The sequence below is a fragment of the Prionailurus bengalensis genome, chromosome B2 (assembly GCF_016509475.1).
Source record: "Prionailurus bengalensis isolate Pbe53 chromosome B2, Fcat_Pben_1.1_paternal_pri, whole genome shotgun sequence".
In the NCBI taxonomy this organism is placed as follows: domain Eukaryota; kingdom Metazoa; phylum Chordata; class Mammalia; order Carnivora; family Felidae; genus Prionailurus; species Prionailurus bengalensis.
Genome location: NC_057349.1, coordinates 49606324 through 49625117, shown reverse-complemented (window position 1 = coordinate 49625117; position 18794 = coordinate 49606324). Strand labels below are relative to the sequence as shown.

Here is an 18794-nt window from a genome sequence, read left to right as displayed (position 1 = left end):
AAAGTAGCCTTTGTCAAGAGCCTTGTCAAAGACGGGTGCCTGGGTAGCTCAGTCGGTTAAGCATCTTGACTCTTGATCTCAGCTCAGGACATCATCTCACCATTGGTGAGTTTGAGCCCTTCCAGGGTCTCTGTGCTGACAGCGTGTAGCCTACTTGGGATTCCGTCTCTCCTCTCTGCCTCTTCCCTGCTTGTACTCTCTCTCTTTCAAAATAAGTAAACTTTTTTTTTTTTAAAGAACCTTGTCAAAGAAACAAGATAATTGTTGACAGTACAACAATCCATATACAAAATCTGTTTAATGGTAATTCGTGTAAGTAGATTTATATAAACAGAAAATAGTTCCATTTTTTCTTTGCGGAGCAATCAAGCAAAACAATAGGACCAACACAATTCATAGCCCAAAGATTTGGATACAATGGCCATGCTAAGACATGAGCGCCATCTGGAGGGCCAGCTTGAAACTACAGTGCAGCATCTGAAGAACACAATATACTTAACATTAAGATAAGGTACCATTTTGTGGACAGGGGGCAACAGAATCAGGAATGAGCTACCTTCATTCCACAGCCTGAGCTCCTACTATTTCAAGATTCCAATTAGAGGACTGAGAATATTGTTAATGAGTGAGGTACTTTTAGCAGAGGTGGGAAATGAAACTTTAACATCTGAAGCGTACTAACATTAGCTCATTGGTAATTACAAGGCAGGAAGTACTAGGCAAGAGGGAAATAGGCAAATGTGTCCCCATCTGCTGTGTCCTGATACCCCATCTCCTTACCTTGAGTACGGCCTCATACAAATCCATCAAAATTTTTATTCACAAGATGTAAATGACTGATCGTTTAGGTTTTCCAGAGGCATTTACATTTTAATAGAGACAGAGAGATAACTGGCAGAATTTCCAGATGTCAACTGTTGGTGAGGCTACAGTGGAGTAAAATAACTTCCTTTATCAAATACTTAATTACTTCTTTTAAATAAACGAAGTCTGTTCCTTGCTGATACACTCATTTTAATGCAAATGTTTCAAAAGGAGTCTTTAATCCTTCAAAAGTCTGAGTAGTTTAAACCATCTGCATTTTCTGTGTTTATATATTTTGAATAAGATACTGGTGTTTTAATGAGATACCTAGTCCCCAGTGCTCCTCAAATATCTCTGGTGAAAAATTTTATACTTTTTTAAAAATTTCCAATCACTTGGAGGACCAATACCTGTGCAAATTAAAGTAATAATTTCATGGCAATACCTTAAGAGGTTAGTCTATCTGAACTGGTCACAGACCATTTACAGTGTGTCAGCTGGCCTTGCTCTGTCACCCGCATTTGAAGATCACTGCTCTCTTTCCGGCTTTCTCTTCTAAAAAGTACCCGCCTTTGGCCTGAAGATCTACATCCAACAGGACCACCACCATATCCAAGAGCTTGATTTAAACCTTCCTCCCAACTTTTAAAATACGGTCTTTGAATCGTAAAAGTGAATATTTCAAACATTTTCTAGTCCCCATTTAAAACTGACCCTCTTGCGATGTGTTTGTACAACCCCCTCATTCCCTTGTTTAGTTCAACTGGCTTCAGTTTTGCCAACTTTGTGATGAATTTGGACTAGACACCAGAAGCTTATGTAAGACACTTGGGTAGCACAAAGTTCAGGTATTTAAGAATTAACAAAGAAATCCATCTAGGAACTCCATGTAGCAGACAAGACATATGCTTTCTTGATATGAAGATTATAGGAAAGCTTCAGTTGAGTGGTTTTTTGTTTGTTTGGTTTTTGCCAAAATGCAGGTTGACAGAGTCTTTTGAATGATAAGTAATTCTGGTGTTCTGACGTTTTTTCATCCACCGGTTGAAAAGCAATGCATTCTTTTTTTCCTTATTCCTATAACCCAAAACTGAAAATTCCACATGGCCATATATTAAGTAAAGTGTTCATACATTTCCATTTATAAGGCACAAAATCCACAAATCTCTCAGAGAAAGGAAGAAAACAAAGACGTGAAGATAACAAAATAACCTAGTAACAGAAAAATTTCATCAAACTGGCCTGAAAACAAAGCAGTTTCCTTTGTAGTAAACAGAGACCTTATCCTGATAGGAAACATGGCCTCTGAGAATACTCCCATGGCTCCTCTGTCAACACAGCCCCCTTCACAGGATTAGTACATAAATCAGTCCTCAGAGAAGGCTGTGCGGCCAGAACACATCAATCGCAAGTACCGCTTATCCCATAGAAGCTACTGGGCAAAAGAAAATTCTAGCTACAGAGTACCTGGTTCACCATTCTTACCCAAAGGAACCTTCAGGCATTAACCCACAGTGAGCACACATGTTCATCTGTCCTGGGGCTTGATTATTTTAAGGATTCAGGTCTAAGTTGAGGTGGTTATCCACCTGCTGGAGGACCTTAAACCAGGGTAGTTATGTGGGTCCTTTATGTGGTGGCATCTAGTTAAGAGGCCAGACCCTGGATTCCTCTTGAAATAATCGAGTCCCTACAGGGACCCTCAGAACTACTTCGCTCTATTAGTTTTTGTTTTGTTTTGTTTTGTTTTGTTTTTTTAACATGTTGGCCCAAATCTGGAGATTCCCTAGCACAAGCCCCAGATTTTCTGGCCTGTAAGGCAGCCCTAATAGATTTCAAGTACTGCAGTCTACAGGTATAAAACAGAAGTGTCCTATGACACAAAACAGTATCCATGCTTACTGGCTGGGTCTCCTGATGGCTCTTGGCACTGCACTTTCTAGTACCATTTACATTATTATTATTATATGAGAATAAGCTTTCTGAATGTCCACATGGATCCAAGCATTTCCTGGAAATATGACTCCTTCATATTCCTCTATATTACCATGCAAGGTACAGATGGGAGTGACAACACTGCAGAGAAAACAGCCAGGCAGACATCATCCTGAGAAAAGAGTCAGTGGCAGAGTAGGGCAAGAGAGAAGGGACCAGAAATCAGATGAACGGAGCAATTCATTATGTCTAAGGGTTTCACTGAGTCATTTTGAAGATTCTGACTTCTCCACCCTGGACAATCTGAAATCCAAATGAAATCGAGTTCTTGGCTCAATTTATTCAATTACCAAAAACCAACACAGTAGGATGGCCATTCCAATACGGTGTGGACCAGCCACACACTTACTTTCCAGTCCCAACTTTTTTATCCCTTCAGCTCCAGGACTTGCCCCTCGAGGCCAAAGTCAGAATTCCCCTACGTTTTCGGGCAGAAAGATCACCCTTAATTTAGTGTCCCATGAATCTTAGCCAAGGTCCCTTCCCTTCCTGTATCTTGTAAGGCTATGACACAGAGGAAAAAGTAATACTCCTTTTATTAGCAACAACTATAACAACAAAATTCTTGAATCCTTTGGCTTTCCAATGCCACGGCATATCCTTGGAAATATGTATTAATTTAAAAGCAACTCTTAAAAGACAAAAAGTCAACTCCTAATGTTGTACTGGGTTTTTCCCCAAATCACGACAGGCTGCCTCCACATCTCACTCCACCTGCCAGCCTCAAGAATCTTTCTTTGTAAGCCTGTCCTTGACTTTGTGCCTCAGGAGGGCTGCGGTGGCAGCGCTGCAGGCCGCCAAGAAGAAGAAAGACAGACAAGCCGTGTAGACAGACAGGGGGCCGTGGCGCTGCTGAAAGATCTCCTGCCGCCCCTGGTAGTCCAGGAGGATGGCCTCCAGCTGGGAGAGCGTACAGATGGCCAGGAAGGCGTGGAAGATCTGATGCCCGTGGCCCACAATGTCACAGGAACCCGGGAAGTACTTCTCAGGAACCGGGCAGGAGAAGAAATAGGCGCTGACCAGGAAGAAGAGGATCTGGAGAGTGTGGTACCAGGCCGCCTGCTCCTGGCAGCCAGCCAGGTGGCACAGGGCCACGCGGTGTGCCACGGGGCTGATGTCTAGGATGAAGGCCAGCCCTGCCGGCACCACTTGACAGATCTTCCTCATGACTGGGTAAGGCCTGCGGTAGCGATACTTGGCATAGCAACAGCCGGCGCAAGATAACCAGCCACAGAAGGCAGCTGCTGGCAAGAAGAAGAGCCAGAACAGCTCGTACCAGGCCTGGTCGGAGCTGTAGAAGAAGTGAGCCAAGGCACTGCCATACTGGTAGACGCTCACGCCCACGTAGTCCACGAAGTAGAAGGTGTAGTGCGAGAGCTCCGACTTGGACTGCAGCAAGTGGGCCAGAAGGCTGCACGTGAGGTAAGTGATGGAGGACAGGATAAAGAGGAGCAGGGGCAGCGAGCGGGTGGAGGCCCACGGCAAGGCCTCGGCCTCAGCGAAGGCCCAGAATCGCAAGAGGACGGCCAGGGCGGCCAGCAGGTGGGTCCAGACGTTGACCACCTCGTTGTGCTTCTGAAAGAGGCTGAAGAAGTAGTAGCGCCACTCGTGGCCCGTAGGGCGGTAGCCGGTGTGGATGTAGGGCTCCCGGAAGAGCTGGGGCACGTCCGTCTCGGGGACGGTGCAGGGCATCTTGGGAAGGCCGTCCTCCAGGAGCTTGGGCAGGCGGCGCAGCTGCTGCCCGCTCACCGACAGGGTGCTCAGGCGCTCCAAAATGGCGGTCGTCATGGCGGCCGGCGGGGCGGCAACCTGCAGAGAACAGAGGAAAGTCGGCAAACCGAGAGACAGGCGGACGGGGCAGAGGCGGCGAGGGCCGTGGGGTTGCTTAGGGCTTCGAGTGCGTTAGGGGAGCCGGGGAGCGGCAGACAGCTTCTTTGAGCCTCATTTTTGTTTCATCGGTACGTAATCGAGTTGGACTAAGACCCCCGCCCCCCTTACCACCCTAAGATTGGGGTTTCGTCTCTACTACCCACTGCGGTGTGAAGGCACATCTTGTAAGATAGGGCTGTTAACCAGCCTGTCTTAATGGTATCAGGAAGGTACGTAAGGGTACCTTTAGAGGTACCCTGAAGTTTCCCAGATGTTATTAAACTGTAGTTACCAGACAGGCTTTAATAGTATGAGACATTATATTGAAATATTAAAAATGATAAATATTGATGTTACTAATGACAGCTTACATTTCTTGACCACCTGATCTTAAAATATCCACTAATTTCACCAGTAACTTGAAAATCTGAGATAAGCAGTAGAAACTTGAACTTCAGAGTAAAGATAGGCAAATGAGTCATCAATTTGGTTGGTGAAGACCAATACATATTCTGGGAAATACTTTAACAGTTAAACAAAATTAACACCTGGCCTAAATTCAACATAAAAATCTAACTGTAAAAGTTGGGGGGGGGGGTGTTTTTTGTTTTGTTTTCTTTTTAAATTAAATTGGAAAGTAAGTCGTTTTGCATTTGCTCTCCTGGGCACCTAAATCTGTACCCAGTGAATTTTAGACCTCAAAAATGTTTAACTTACACTTAGAATTTTTTTTACATGACAGATGAGCCAGAGGAGCATAGCAATTATTTCACAAAATATATCACAAAAGAGCTGCAAAATTTCATGTGAATTTTTTTGGTAAAGAAATGGATTTTCAGCATGTATACAGCTACCTTCTGTACTTCATATTTCCTCACCTCTTTTCCTCAGACCAGTTCAAAATCTGATTGATTTATTGAAATGGCTCCTTTCCTTCAGAGCCCTTCTGCTGGGAGAGATACAGCAAGTGCTTCTCAAAGTATTACTAATTTTAGTGAAGAAAATGTAATCTTCTGACTCACATTTCTTAATCAATATTGAAAAGGAAAAAAATAGATAATGATCTAAAATGTAGGGCATGAAAATTAATAAAATGTAAAAAAAAAAAAAAGCTCAGGGAGACGTGGAGTCAATCCTTGGTTTGGGGCTACTTTCTGGGTAACAGGGCAAGTTATAGAGCTGTCCAGGCTTCAGTGTCTTCATCTGTAAAATGGGAGTAATAATTCTGCATACCATATGGATAGTTGTGATGGTTAAATGAGAAACTCTAAAATATAAAATGCTTACTAAGGATTATGGAGTCAGAAGGACAAAAAGAGGGAGAGTGGGAGAGAGGAAAAAAACAGTCATCAGAATACCTTAATTCATTTAAAAAAAAAAAGAAAGAAAAGGGGCGCCTGGGTGGCTCAGTCGGTTGAGCGTCCGACTTCGGCTCAGGTCATGATCTCGCGGTCCATGAATTCGAGCCCCGTGTCGGGCTCTGTGCTGACCGCTCAGAGCCTGGAGACTGTTTCAGATTCTGTGTCTCCCTCTCTCTCTGACCCTCCCCCGTTCATGCTTGGTCTCTCTCTGTCTCAAAAATAAATAAACATTAAAAAAAAATTGAAAAGAAAAAGAAAGAAAAGAAAAGAAAAGAAAAGAAAGAGAAAACAAAAGAAAAAGCTAAGCAGTGCTTCTGCTGTCAGCCAGCAGGAGGATCCGAGAGCCTGAGTTAAGACTCCTCCAACTAAACTCCAGTGGCAGTTGGTGACAACACAGCAGGGGTAAAGGAGAGGGACAGGGAATGGTGGGAACAGATGGAGTATGCCAGCCCTAGGATCAAGTGGACGCACTGCATGGCTGGGCCTAGGACATGGGGCAATGTTTCAAGTTGTCTGGTAGCTACTGGCTGAGAAGTATGTGGCCTGGGGGAGCTGGGCTTTGTTGAAGCTCTGGGGAATTCAAGAGCTCTATTCTTTAGATACAGGCTTCTTCCATCTCTTGTGAAGTAGAGAGAAAAATCAGAAATATTGGTCTGATTTTGTGGTTGGGAAAAGTAAAGGTGAGTCACTGGGGATATGAGCTGTAGAATTGCTCCACCTTAGCATTGCTGTCTAAGATCAAGGGTGTTTCCATCATCCCTGGGCACCCAAACCAATTGGAGACAATTCCACATCTAAAGTTAAATAACACATGTCTGTACAATTTCTGCCCATCATTGTCTCCTCAAAATAGGATGTCTGGGACAATAGGTTCTTATAAACCAAACAAAGCAAGTGAATTTCTAAAGACTGAAAACTCAGGTTTTGATTGTCTAATGGTTGGAACTCAACACAGTTTATTATTTTTTTTCATTTTTTTTTCAACGTTTTTTATTTATTTTTGGGACAGAGAGAGACAGAGCATGAACAGGGGAGGGGCAGAGAGAGAGGGAGACACAGAATCGGAAACAGGCTCCAGGCTCCGAGCCATCAGCCCAGAGCCCGACGCGGGGCTCGAACCCACGGACCGCGGGATCGTGACCTGGCTGAAGTCGGATGCTTAACCGACTGCGCCACCCAGGCGCCCCTCAACACAGTTTAGACATGGGAACCAACTGGCATCTGTCCATTCTGAGGACATGATCTGACAGATCATGATACTGCTTTATTGTCAGTTTCTAGAAAACCCTGTCTGCAGAGCTCTGACCCCAAGTGTTCCTCCAGTCCTCATATCGCTAACCTAACTTCATGGCTTTATGTTGAGTTCTTTTCAGAAAATTATTTCTAGTTCTCTCTTACAGAAGATAAACTAGGAGAGGTTTTAGAACTAAGAAGTACAAGACCTAACGGTTTTAACTTCAAAGGAAAGGATGCACAGGGGGAAAAAATGGCAAAATCATTATTTCCCTTGCAAATGAGAGCTTCTTTTCCAAGGATCTTTAATTATTTTTAATGTTTATTTTTGAGAGAGAGAGAGAGAGAGAGAGAGAGAGAAAGAGCAAGTGGGTGAGGGGAAGACAGAGAGGGAGACAGAATCTGACGCAGGCTCCAGGCTCTGAGCTGTCAGCACAGAGCCCTATGGGGGGCTCAAACTCATGAACTGTGAGATCATGACCTGAGCCAAAGTTGGATGCTTAACCGACTGAGCCACCCAGGTGCCCCTCCAAGGATCTTTAAAGTGCTGCCACACCAGCCTCAGGGTCTCCTTAATAACCCCATCCTCTGGAGTGTGTAGCCCAACGCCCATGGAGAGAGCCCAACACCCACGGAGTATAGTTGGCAGGGACACTACCACAATGGTCTCCGACTCAAGATATGATGTCTTATCTGTCAGTAATGAGGGTGCTGCAAAGATCTAGGTCATCTATGTGTGGGTGAAGAGGATCTAAATTTTTACACTTTGGAAGTGAAAAATGAAAAATTCTAAACTAACAGTCAGAAAGAGAGCGGATTATTTCTTTGTCCTTTGCTTAGCAACTGCCCCTTCCCCTGCCATAAAATTCTCCCTTCACCAGAGAGCAGCCACAGCAATGGTAACAAAGTATAATTTTTAAAATTAGCATTAACTTCAGAAGCCCTGTCAAGTGGAGTCCCCCATAGTTTACCCCCATAGACAGGATTTACTTTCACTGTTCCAGAGTGTGCAGTACTTCCAGAAATAGTCTTCAAAGGGCCAACTATAAAGTTTGAGAATCTTTCTTGGAGGAAATCACCTGTTGGCATCATGATACTGGTGCAGGCACATACCTCTAGCCTTTCCAGTCCCAGCTCTGACTAAAGCTCAGACTAAGGGTGCCTCCCTCATTCCTGGCCTCGTCCCCATGACTTCTCCCTGAGCTGATATGGCCATCGGCTGACCAACATGCTACCTTAGAATGATCTCTTCTGCACAGGGTATGCTCCAGCTCCTCTGCTGAAACAGCTGAAATGGAATCTTCCTGAAGAATCCTCATAAACTGGCTAAGCTCAAGTCATATTTTGATCATCTAGAGAGCTCTGGAGGAGCTCTGTTGATCACCTGCTCAACAATACTGCAGACTACAAAGGCCACAAAGGAAGAATAAAATAAGACCCCTTTCCCCAAGCAGCCTACAAGAAGATTCAAACTTCATGAATCTATAGCCAACATCACTGGACTGCATATAATTATTAAGTAGACTGAAATACAAACAGGTCTCCAGAGCGGAGCTCACTCGGGGCACACTGGGACTTAGATAAGTAAAGGGGTGAGGAGCGGGGCATTTCAGGAAGGGGGCAAAAGGGAATTCCCAGGAAGGGAATGCTGTGGCTTCTTTGTGGGCCCATAAACAGAGGGGCTGTTGGGGAGTAATCAAGAAGCGAGTGGGGTAGGTGCCACAGCATTACTGAAAGGAGTTTAGATTTGATGTTGCAGAAAGAAGATGGGAGTTCATGTCTCATCCTTGAAGCTTTAAGCTTGTTTGATCCTCATCTCACCTGAGCTGTGGGGATTCATGCTGCTGACCAATGCCCCTCTCTCAGCCTAAGTGATGCTACCCTCTCTGGTCTTGCCTGTTTTCTTCTCCCACCACCCCTGTCAACTCTGGTGTTTCCAGGGGTCTGCCATCTGCCCCTTTTCTACCTCCACGGTCCCTCTGGTGCGGGTACTTCTCCCACAGCCTTGGCTTTAGCTAGCACCTGTACCAGATGATTCCCACACATATACCTGTAGCCAGATCTTTCCTGAAATTTGGATTCAAATATCCAGTGGCTCTGGATTTGTCCAACTGACTATCCCATGGGCACTTCAAACTCAACATCTTCAAACTTGTCCTTCAACCCAGATTTGACCCTTCCCCTACATCTAATCAGTCATCTAGGCCTGTTGGTTTTATCTCACCATTTCTGGAATCCATGCATTCTTTCCATTTCTACTGCTCTCCACTCAAGCCTTCAAAATGAACTGATGCAGAGGATAAAAACAGCAGTGTCATAACTGACCTTCCTTCCTTAAGTGATGGTTCCCCTGCCTCATGTCCGCCACACCCTCTCTTCTCTGAACCACTTCAGGGTGATAGTTTAAAAATGGAAATCTGAATACCACTCCCCTCCCCATGGCCCCCAGTAGCTCACCATTGCTTGTTTACAACACAGACTTTAAGCCCTTACCAGTCCTACTTCTGTTGACCACTTTCCTCTCAATCCACACCTCCAGGCCACTTTAATGGCCTGGATCACAATACTGGGAGTTTTTCAAAAGTGCCACACTCTTTATTTCCACACATGATGACAAGCCTCCAGTCAGTCCAGCAACCCAGCTCATCAACATTCTGCCCAGGAGCCAGCTCCACCAGGAAGCCTCTCCTACCCCCCAGACTGGGTTTTAGGGCTCTTCCCAGCACACTTCTGTCCTGGAGTACTTATCATTGGTTTACTCTGCTCACTCCCCTATTTGTGGCCAGCTCTGTTAGTGTGCAAGTTCCCATGTCTAAAATGGTACTCAGCATATAAAATTATACACCTAATCATTATTTACTGAATAAATAGTTCTTTAGGCCCAGACATATGGCACCAATTTCCTTCTGTTCAGCAAGGTCAAGGGAAAAAAGAAATAATGGTTTGGGATTCAGAGGATCTGGCTGTTCCATATTTGCTCTACTCAATTAGCTGTGTGGTAATGCCTATGACATTAAACTATTCAGTGTAACTTTCTCCATTAAAAAAGGTAGGTGGGAGGTAATTTCCTGTCTTTCCATTTTTCAGGATAAAAAGAGGATAAATAATAATAAAATGGGCAGTAGTTGAATAGTGCTTTGAAGAGACAAAACATGCACATTAAAGTACTAGTAATATTTAAAGAACTCACAAAAGGATTATAACTTGGTAATATATAATTTTTTTTTTTTTTGCCTTATATCAGATGTTAATGCAGTCTTTGAAAACTGAAAAGGCATTTAAAGTTTTTGGTTCATTTATGGGAATCCTTATAACACCTTCCCCAACTGCTTTATAAAGAGTTTTAATTAGACTCAGGTTATAATAGAATTGGAATTTAAAGTTCTATTTTAATATGAACTGTTATTTAACTCTATTTTAATAATAAGAGTATGGTATCTGTGCCATGATTTCAGGTAATGTTTATATAAGAAAGTGTTAAAAATATTACATTACATTTTGGTTTATGTAGGGGTCCAGTCTTAAAGTTCTATTTCAGGTGCTCCTTTAAACTGTTTAGAAAAATTAAAGATAATTACTATAAGGCAGGATAGAATTTTCTAGCAATATGTTGCTATGTTCATAGCAATAAGTTGACATTTTATTTTATTTTATTTTATTTTTTTTTTCAACGTTTATTTTTTATTTTTGGGACAGAGAGAGACAGAGCATGAACGGGGGAGGGGCAGAGAGAGAGGGAGACACAGAATCGGAAACAGGCTCCAGGCTCTGAGCCTTCAGCCCAGAGCCTGACGCGGGGCTCGAACTCACGGACCGCGAGATCGTGACCTGGCTGAAGTCGGACGCTTAACCGACTGCGCCACCCAGGCGCCCCATAAGTTGACATTTTAATCAAGAATTGCATATTTACATTTTCTTTTAAAAAAGAAATCACAAAGTATGCATTTTTTTAAATGTTTATTTTTTTTGAGAGAGAGACACACACACAATGTGAGCAAAGGAAGGACAGAGAGAGAGAGGGAGACACAGAATCTGCACAGGCTCCAGGCTCTGAGCCATCAGCACAGAGCCCAATGAGGGGCTCAAACCCATGAACCGTGAGATGGTGACCAGAGTAGAAGTCAGACGCTTAACTGACTGAGCCATGCAGGTGCCCCTCAAAGTATGCATTTTTAAGGTTTGGTTTTGTTTACCTAGTTTTGATGAATGAAAACTACCCAGAATGCATTTCCTTTTCAGTAATGTAATTTTTTTTATTTTAATTTTTTTTTTTTAGTAACTTAAATTTTTTTAAAGATGTTTTACAGTTGTTGTTGTTGTTTTAAGTTTATTTATTTATTTTGAGGAGAGAGAGAGAGAGTGAGGTAGGAGCAGAATCCCAAGCAGGATGTGTGCTGTTAGCACAGGGTCCAACTCAGGCCTTGATCCCACAAACCATGAGATCATGACCTGAGCCAAAACTAAGAATCAGACGCTCAACCAACTGAGCCACCCAGGCACCCCTCAGTAACTTTAAATAAAACAATGAAATGACCTGTTTCTGTGTTGCAGTCCTCTGGAAACATAGTGCAAGCAATGTCCATAAATAACCATTTAACATAAATAAATAAAGTGTCCATAAATAACTATTTAACTTTCAGATAGAAGCTGTGTGGATGAGTAGTGCAGCGCCTGGACCTGTCTCCAGTCTCCTAGTAACAGATTTAACCACTTATACCAGGTATGCCCACTGCCCTCACTGCTTCTTGTAACCTCTTCCACCTGCTGGGTTCCCTCTCTGGGGGGGCTTAGAAGTGGCATGGCCATTGTCCTACTTTGGGTCCTCATTATCTCCCACAGGCACCTCTTTGGGATATAGAAGGCCTTCCCTCTGGTCCCTACCTGTGTATCTCCATGACTAGTTCCAACCATCCCCTGACCCTGCCACTTTTATTTTGTGTTCCAGTAATTCTGCCATCCTTTCAGGCCTTTGTACACAAGCACAAAGGCATGGAGTGCCCAGAGCACTGATGCCTACGGCCAAGTTCAAATTTCCCCTGTGAAGCCTTCCCTTCACGTGCTCCTTTGCCTCTGCTACCCCTGGACTACCCTCCATTATAAGCCTCTCCTTTCTGTATAAATACAGTGTCCTGGTTTACATTACAAGCATACCTTGTTTTGTTGTGCTTTGCTTTATTGTGCTTTGCAGATATTGCATTTTTTTAAGATTTTATTTTTAAGTAATCCCTACACCCAACTTGGGGGCTCAAATTACAACCCCAAGATTAAGAGTCATATGCTCCACCAACCCAACCAATCGGGCACCCCTGCATTTTTTTTAAAAGTATGCTCTATGGCCAACATGGGGCTTGAACTCATGACCCCAAGATCAAGAGTTACATGCTCTACTGACTGAGCCAGCCAGGTGCCCCCAGTTACTGCATTTTTTATAGACTGAAAGTTTGTGGCAACACTGCATACAGTAAGTCTATCAGAGCCATTTTTCCAACAGCATTTGTTCTCTTCATGTCTCTATCCCATTTTGTTAATTCTTGTAATATTTCAAGTTTTTTTTTTCATTATCATGTTTGTTATGCTGATATGTGATCAGTGATCTTTGTTGTTACTATTGTAATTGTTTGGGAGTGCCATGAACTGTGCCCATTTAACAATGCAGACTTAATCATTGTGTTTGTTGATTGCTCCACTGACCAGCCAATCCCTGGTCTCTCTTCCCTTCCTCGGGCCTCTCTATTCCCTGAGACACAACAATACTGAAATAAGGACAATTAACAACACTACAATGGCCTCTCAGTAGTATTCAAGTGAAAGGAGGAGTCACACCTCTCTCACTTTAAATCAAAAGCTAGAAATGACTGGGGCGCCTGGGTGGCACAGTCGGTGGTTAAGCGTCCGACTTCAGCCAGGTCACGATCTCGTGGTCCGTGAGTTCGAGCCCCGCGTCAGGCTCTGGGCTGATGGCTCGGAGCCTGGAGCCTGTTTCCGATTCTGTGTCTCCCTCTCTCTCTGCCCCTCCCCCGTTCATGCTCTGTCTCTCTCTGTCCCAAAAATAAATAAACGTTGAAAAAAAAAATTAAAAAAAAAAAAAGCTAGAAATGATTAAGCTTAGTGAGGAAGACATGTTGAAAGCCAAGATAGGCCCAAGTTGTGAATGTAAAGGGGAAGTTCTTGAAGGAAATCAAAAGTCCTACTTCAGTGAACACGCGCATTATTAGAAAGTGAAACAGCCTTATTGCTGAGCTGAAGAAAATTTTAGCAGTCTGGATAGAAGATTAAACCAGCCACAATGTTCCCATAAGCCAAAGCCTAATCCAGAGCAAGGTCCTAACTCTCTTCAATTTTGTGAAGGCAGAGAGAGGTGAGGAAGCTGAAGAAGAAAAGTTTGAAGCCAGCTGAGGTTGATTCATGAGGTTTCAGGAAAGAAGGCATCTCCATAACAGGCACAAGGTGAAGCAGGAAGTGATGTAGAAGCTGCAGCAAGTTACCCAGAAGATCGAGCTAAGAGAATTCATGAAGGTGGCTACACTAAATAACAAATTTTCAGTATAGATGAAACAGCCTTCTATTGGAAGGAAATGCCATCTAGGATGTTCACAGCTACAGAGAAGTCACTGCCTGGCTTCAAAGCTTCCAAGGACAGGCTGACTCTCCTATTGCAGAGTAATGCAGCTGGTGATTTTAAGTTGAGGCCAGTGCTCACTGACCACTCCAAAAATCCTAACGCCCTTAAGAATTTTGCTCAATCTACTTGCCCTGTGCTCTACAAATGCAATAACAAAGCCTGGATGATAGCACATGTTTATAATATAGTTTACTGACTATTTTAAGCCCACTGTTGAGAACTACTCTCAAAAAAAAAAAAAAGATTCCTTTCAAAATATTGCTGTTTATTGACAAAGTACCATCACCCAAGAGCTCTGATGGAGATGTACAAGTTAATGTTGTTCTCATGTCTGCTAATACAACATCCATTCTGCAGCCATGGATCAAGGAGTAATTTCAACTCTCAAGTCTTATTATTTAATTCATAATTAAATTCTATAGCTTATAAATTAAATTATAAAATTTATAATATAAATTAAGTCAAATGTTATTCAATTCACATTTCATAAGGCTATAGCTGCCATAGGCAATGATTCCTCTGATGGCTCCGGGCAAAGTAAACTGAAAACCTCCTGGAAAGAATTCATGACTCTAGACGTCATTGAGCACATTCATGGGCAGAGGTCAAAATACCAACATTAACAGAAGTTTGGAAGAAGTGGATTCCAACCCTCAGGGAGGACATTGAGGGGTTCAGTACTTCCATGGAGGAAGTAAGTGCAGAAGTGGTGGAAACAGCAAGAGAATTAGGACTAGAAGTGGAGCCTGAGGATGTGCCCGAATTGCTGCAAGCTCGTGATGAAACTCAAGTGGATGAAGAGCTGCTGCTTCTTATGGATGAGCACTGAAAGTCGTTTCTTGAGATGGATTCTACTCCTGGTGAAGATGCTGGGAAGACTGTTGAAATGACAATAAAGAATTTAGAATATTATATAAACTTAGTTGATAAAGCAGTGGTGGTGTTTGAGAGGAGGATGGAATCCCAATTTTGAAAGAAGTTCTACTGTGGGAAAATACTATCAAACAGTATCACATGCTACAGAGAAATTGTTCATAAAGAAAGAGTCCACTGATGAAGCAAACTTCACTGTCTTATTTTAAGAAATTGCCACAGGCACCCCAACTTCAGCAACTACCACCCTGACCAGCCAGCAGCCATCAACATTGAGGCAAGACCCCTTACAGCAAAAATATTATAACTCAGTGAAAGCTCAGATGATGGTTAGCATTTTTTAGCAATAAAGTATTTTTAAATTAAGGTATATACATTGTTTTTTAAAGACGTAATGCTATTATACGCTTCATAGACTATAGTATAGTATAAACATAACTTTTATATACACTAGGTAACCAAAAAATTCATTTGGCTCGCTTTATTATAATACTTGCTTTACTTTGGTGGTGTGGAACTGAACCTGCAATGTCTTTGAGGTGTGCTTATATATTCTCTGTCCACTAAACTATAAGGTCCTTTGAGGGCTTGAGAATCTGTTGTCACCTCCCACTGTGCCTAGCACATAGGAGATGTTCCTATTAGTTGTTGTTGAATAAATGACTGAATGGAGTGAAAATGTCATAATATAATAACAACAACAACGAAAATAACAAACACATGGTGTTTATCACATGCCCAACAGTGTTCTAGGTACTTTGCAAATATTAGCTCATTTAAACTTCCTAACAGCTATCTGGCATTAGTATTATTATTGTCATCATATCCATTTTACAGCTGATGAAACAGAAACACAGAGAGGTTAAGCAACTTGCCCAAGGCTACACAATAAGTCCCAGAGCCAGCAGGTAACCCGAAGCAGTTGGCCCTAGGCTCTTAACCACTATGCCCTCAAAAACTGTGTTCTAAAACCAAACCCAAATATGATGATATGCAACTTCAGATATGCTGCTGTAAAACTGCTTTGCTCCGTTAACAAAGATAATTTGTAGCTGGCCTTACAAAAGCAATCAGTATCAAAAAACTCAGTTATTTGCCATTGAGTGTATTTGTAAATCATATTCCAATACTGTCCAAGAGAAGAAAATGTGATTTCCATAAAATCTTACTGAAATCGATCAGATGATCCAAGTGGGTCTGTAACCCAGATAAAAGTGATCCTAAACCCAATGGGTTTCTTTCATCTTAGAGACATGTCATTTGTTATGGCTGGCTTTGCAGAACTGGTGTGATGAGACATTCCAATCACAAACCTAACAACTGAAGTCATTTATCAGCCTGTTGGGGGAAAGCATACTAACATTGAGACCAGTCACTGAATTCTGCTACATCTGTAGCATGCTATCTAAAAGGTCTTTTCCATGATTAGCAAATTAGAGAATTAAATGAAAAGTTCCATATTTGGCAAACAGACATAGTTTGCTACTGATGACATTTTATCTGGAGGCCAAATAGAAGTGCTCCAAAGCAGTGATATTCCCTGGTCTGTTACAAGAACCCTAGTTTAATGGACCACAAGCTTAGAATAGCTGATTCCCTGGAAAAGCACCAGATGAGGAATTTAAAATCCCGATTTCTAGTTCCAGCTTATGGGACCTTAGGCAAGTCACTCAACCTCTCTATACTTGGTGTCCTTGTCCATAAAATGGAGTTATAATCTCTACAAGCTGTAAAATTCTGCAATTCATCTGGGCTGTGTTTTACTTTGTATAAAAGATCAAGCAGTGTGCTGAAATCACCAAAGAACAGATCCTGTGACATCACCTCATGTCACTGTTGGGGGGTGGCTCACACAGATGGCAGGAAGGTGGCCTGCTGGTTGTTGGACAGAGAACAAAAGAGCAGCGATTTCCATCAAAGAGAGCAGAAGAAATGCTTCCAGAGTCCATAGAAGCCAAGCATCACACATCACTGCATAACTATAAATGGCTGGGAAGAAACAACAGCCAAAACGCCAACTTGGGGTCAATTAACAAGGACTGGAACCTTCTCTGAGCAGCCTTTGGCCCACCAGACACAGACACGAAATTTCAAACAGCCTCAAACAACCTCAGGATCTCCAGTCATTCATCAAGTGAGAGGCTGCTAGGCCTATATCGATCTTTGTTTTTTGTTGTTGTTGTTTTTTAAGTTTATTTATTTTGAGAGAGGGAGAGTATGCACATGCACGCGCGCGCGCGCACATACACATGTATTGGAGAGGGGCAGAGGGAGAGAGAATCCCAAGCAGGCTTGGCACCATCAGGGCAGAGCCTCCTTTGGGTCTTGATCCCACAACCATGAGAATATGACCCGATCTGAAACCAAGAGTTGGATGCTCAACCGACTGAGCCATCCGAGAGCCCCTCACATTGATCTCTGTAGCCACATCTGACAAATATCGTATCAGTGTTTATAAAGTCATATTTTAAAGAGTGGAACTACCAGAAGAATCCTGCTATTTAGCAGAGATAATTTGGACATGAAGTCAGATTCACCAATGGTCAATGCATATTTTCTCCATATTTAAGAAAACCTAACATATAAATAACATCTCAATATCCAAAAATGGGAGACCTGATTTCATAAATTATGATAAATCTATACAATAGAATACTATGCACCTATTAAAATAATTATGTAGATATTTACATATATTGCTATAGAAAGATGTATGTGTTTTTGTTTGTGTTTTCACTGTAGTCTCCCCTACACTTAGATAGGGTCTGACTAGTACATTATGAATGCTCAACAGGGATTTGCTGAATATTAAAATGAACAGAAGACATTGTTACAAGGGAGAAGCAAATTAAATGAATGTGTCCCATTTTTTTAAACATATGCATGTGGCACAGAATAAGCATGGGATCGTGAATAATCAAAACATTAATACAGACATTGTTACATGGTGGGATTGTGGGGAATTAATTTTTTTCTAGGGTAGATACTATCATTACAATACTTTTTAAAAATAAACATTTACTACTTTTGTAACTGAAAAATGGTTATTGCTACTCTACAAATAGGAATATTTGACATAAATATGTAAAACTTGGTAAAACATGATTAATGAGTACAATGGATTTTAAGACACTCTCCCTCAACTCCCCCCACCAAAAAAGGCCACCCCAGCATTATGAAGAAATACATACTTATTTTCATTATTCTATGGATTTTGAGCTCAACTAGTTAGCATATCATACTAATTATTATTAGAAGCAACCTATCTATACTTGCCATAATGTAAGCCAATGGTCATGGGAGTTGTGAAGGGGAAAAAAAATATGTATCATCTGCCATTAAGGCAACAATCCTGTTCTCTTAGATTGGGAAAGTCAATATATGCAATATTGTCAAAAGACTTTTCTCACAGCACACAAACCCAAATGGCCTTAATAATCCAGTCAATCCCTGACCACCTGGGCTTCTGGCATGGCTGAACCCTGTCTATAAAAAGAGTGAGGTGCTCCTGTGTGCCACAGATACACCAGAAACACATGTCACCTTCTAGGCTCAGTGACCTTTCCAATTCTGAATCTCTTCCTCTGTGGATCCCCCTAATATTGATAGGAGAAAGAAAAGATGACCTTAGTTTGCTGTGGTGCTCTGGGAAAGGATGAGCAGAGGGTATTTCCTCTGAGTGCCTTTCTTTCTCCAGCTGGAACCCTCAGGCTGGGATTCCTGCATTTTCTTTATTGTTACTTCATATGCTTCCCACATCTCAGGTAGTCTCACTTGAACAGGTACTGTTTTCAAAATGCATCATTACAGACACAGAATGTACCTTCCACAGGCAATAAATAGTATCTGCATTTAATTCCACTGGCAGGATTTAGAGGCGCTGGGAACAGTTTAGAACACATTGAGCAGTCCAAAGTCAATCAACAGGTTAGCTGGGCATGATGATTGCTTTTCTTCAGAGACTTCTTGTTTGGGTAAAGGTAAGCTGTGCTGTCTGAAATGCCTGCTAATTAATGCCTAGGGACAGGAGTCCCCCG

General features: G+C 42.3%; 1 protein-coding gene across 1 annotated transcript in view; it reads right to left on the bottom strand.

Moving 5' to 3' along the window:
* Nucleotides 1–279: 279 nt before the first annotated feature.
* PAQR8 (progestin and adipoQ receptor family member 8) overlaps nucleotides 280–18794 on the bottom strand; it is a 44395-nt gene continuing 25880 nt past the window's right edge. The window contains exon 2 of the mRNA XM_043591644.1: nucleotides 280–4608. Within this exon, the coding sequence (XP_043447579.1) occupies nucleotides 3523–4587 (1065 nt within the window). The 5' untranslated portion in view covers nucleotides 4588–4608 and the 3' untranslated portion in view covers nucleotides 280–3522. The remainder of the gene's footprint in view (nucleotides 4609–18794) is intronic.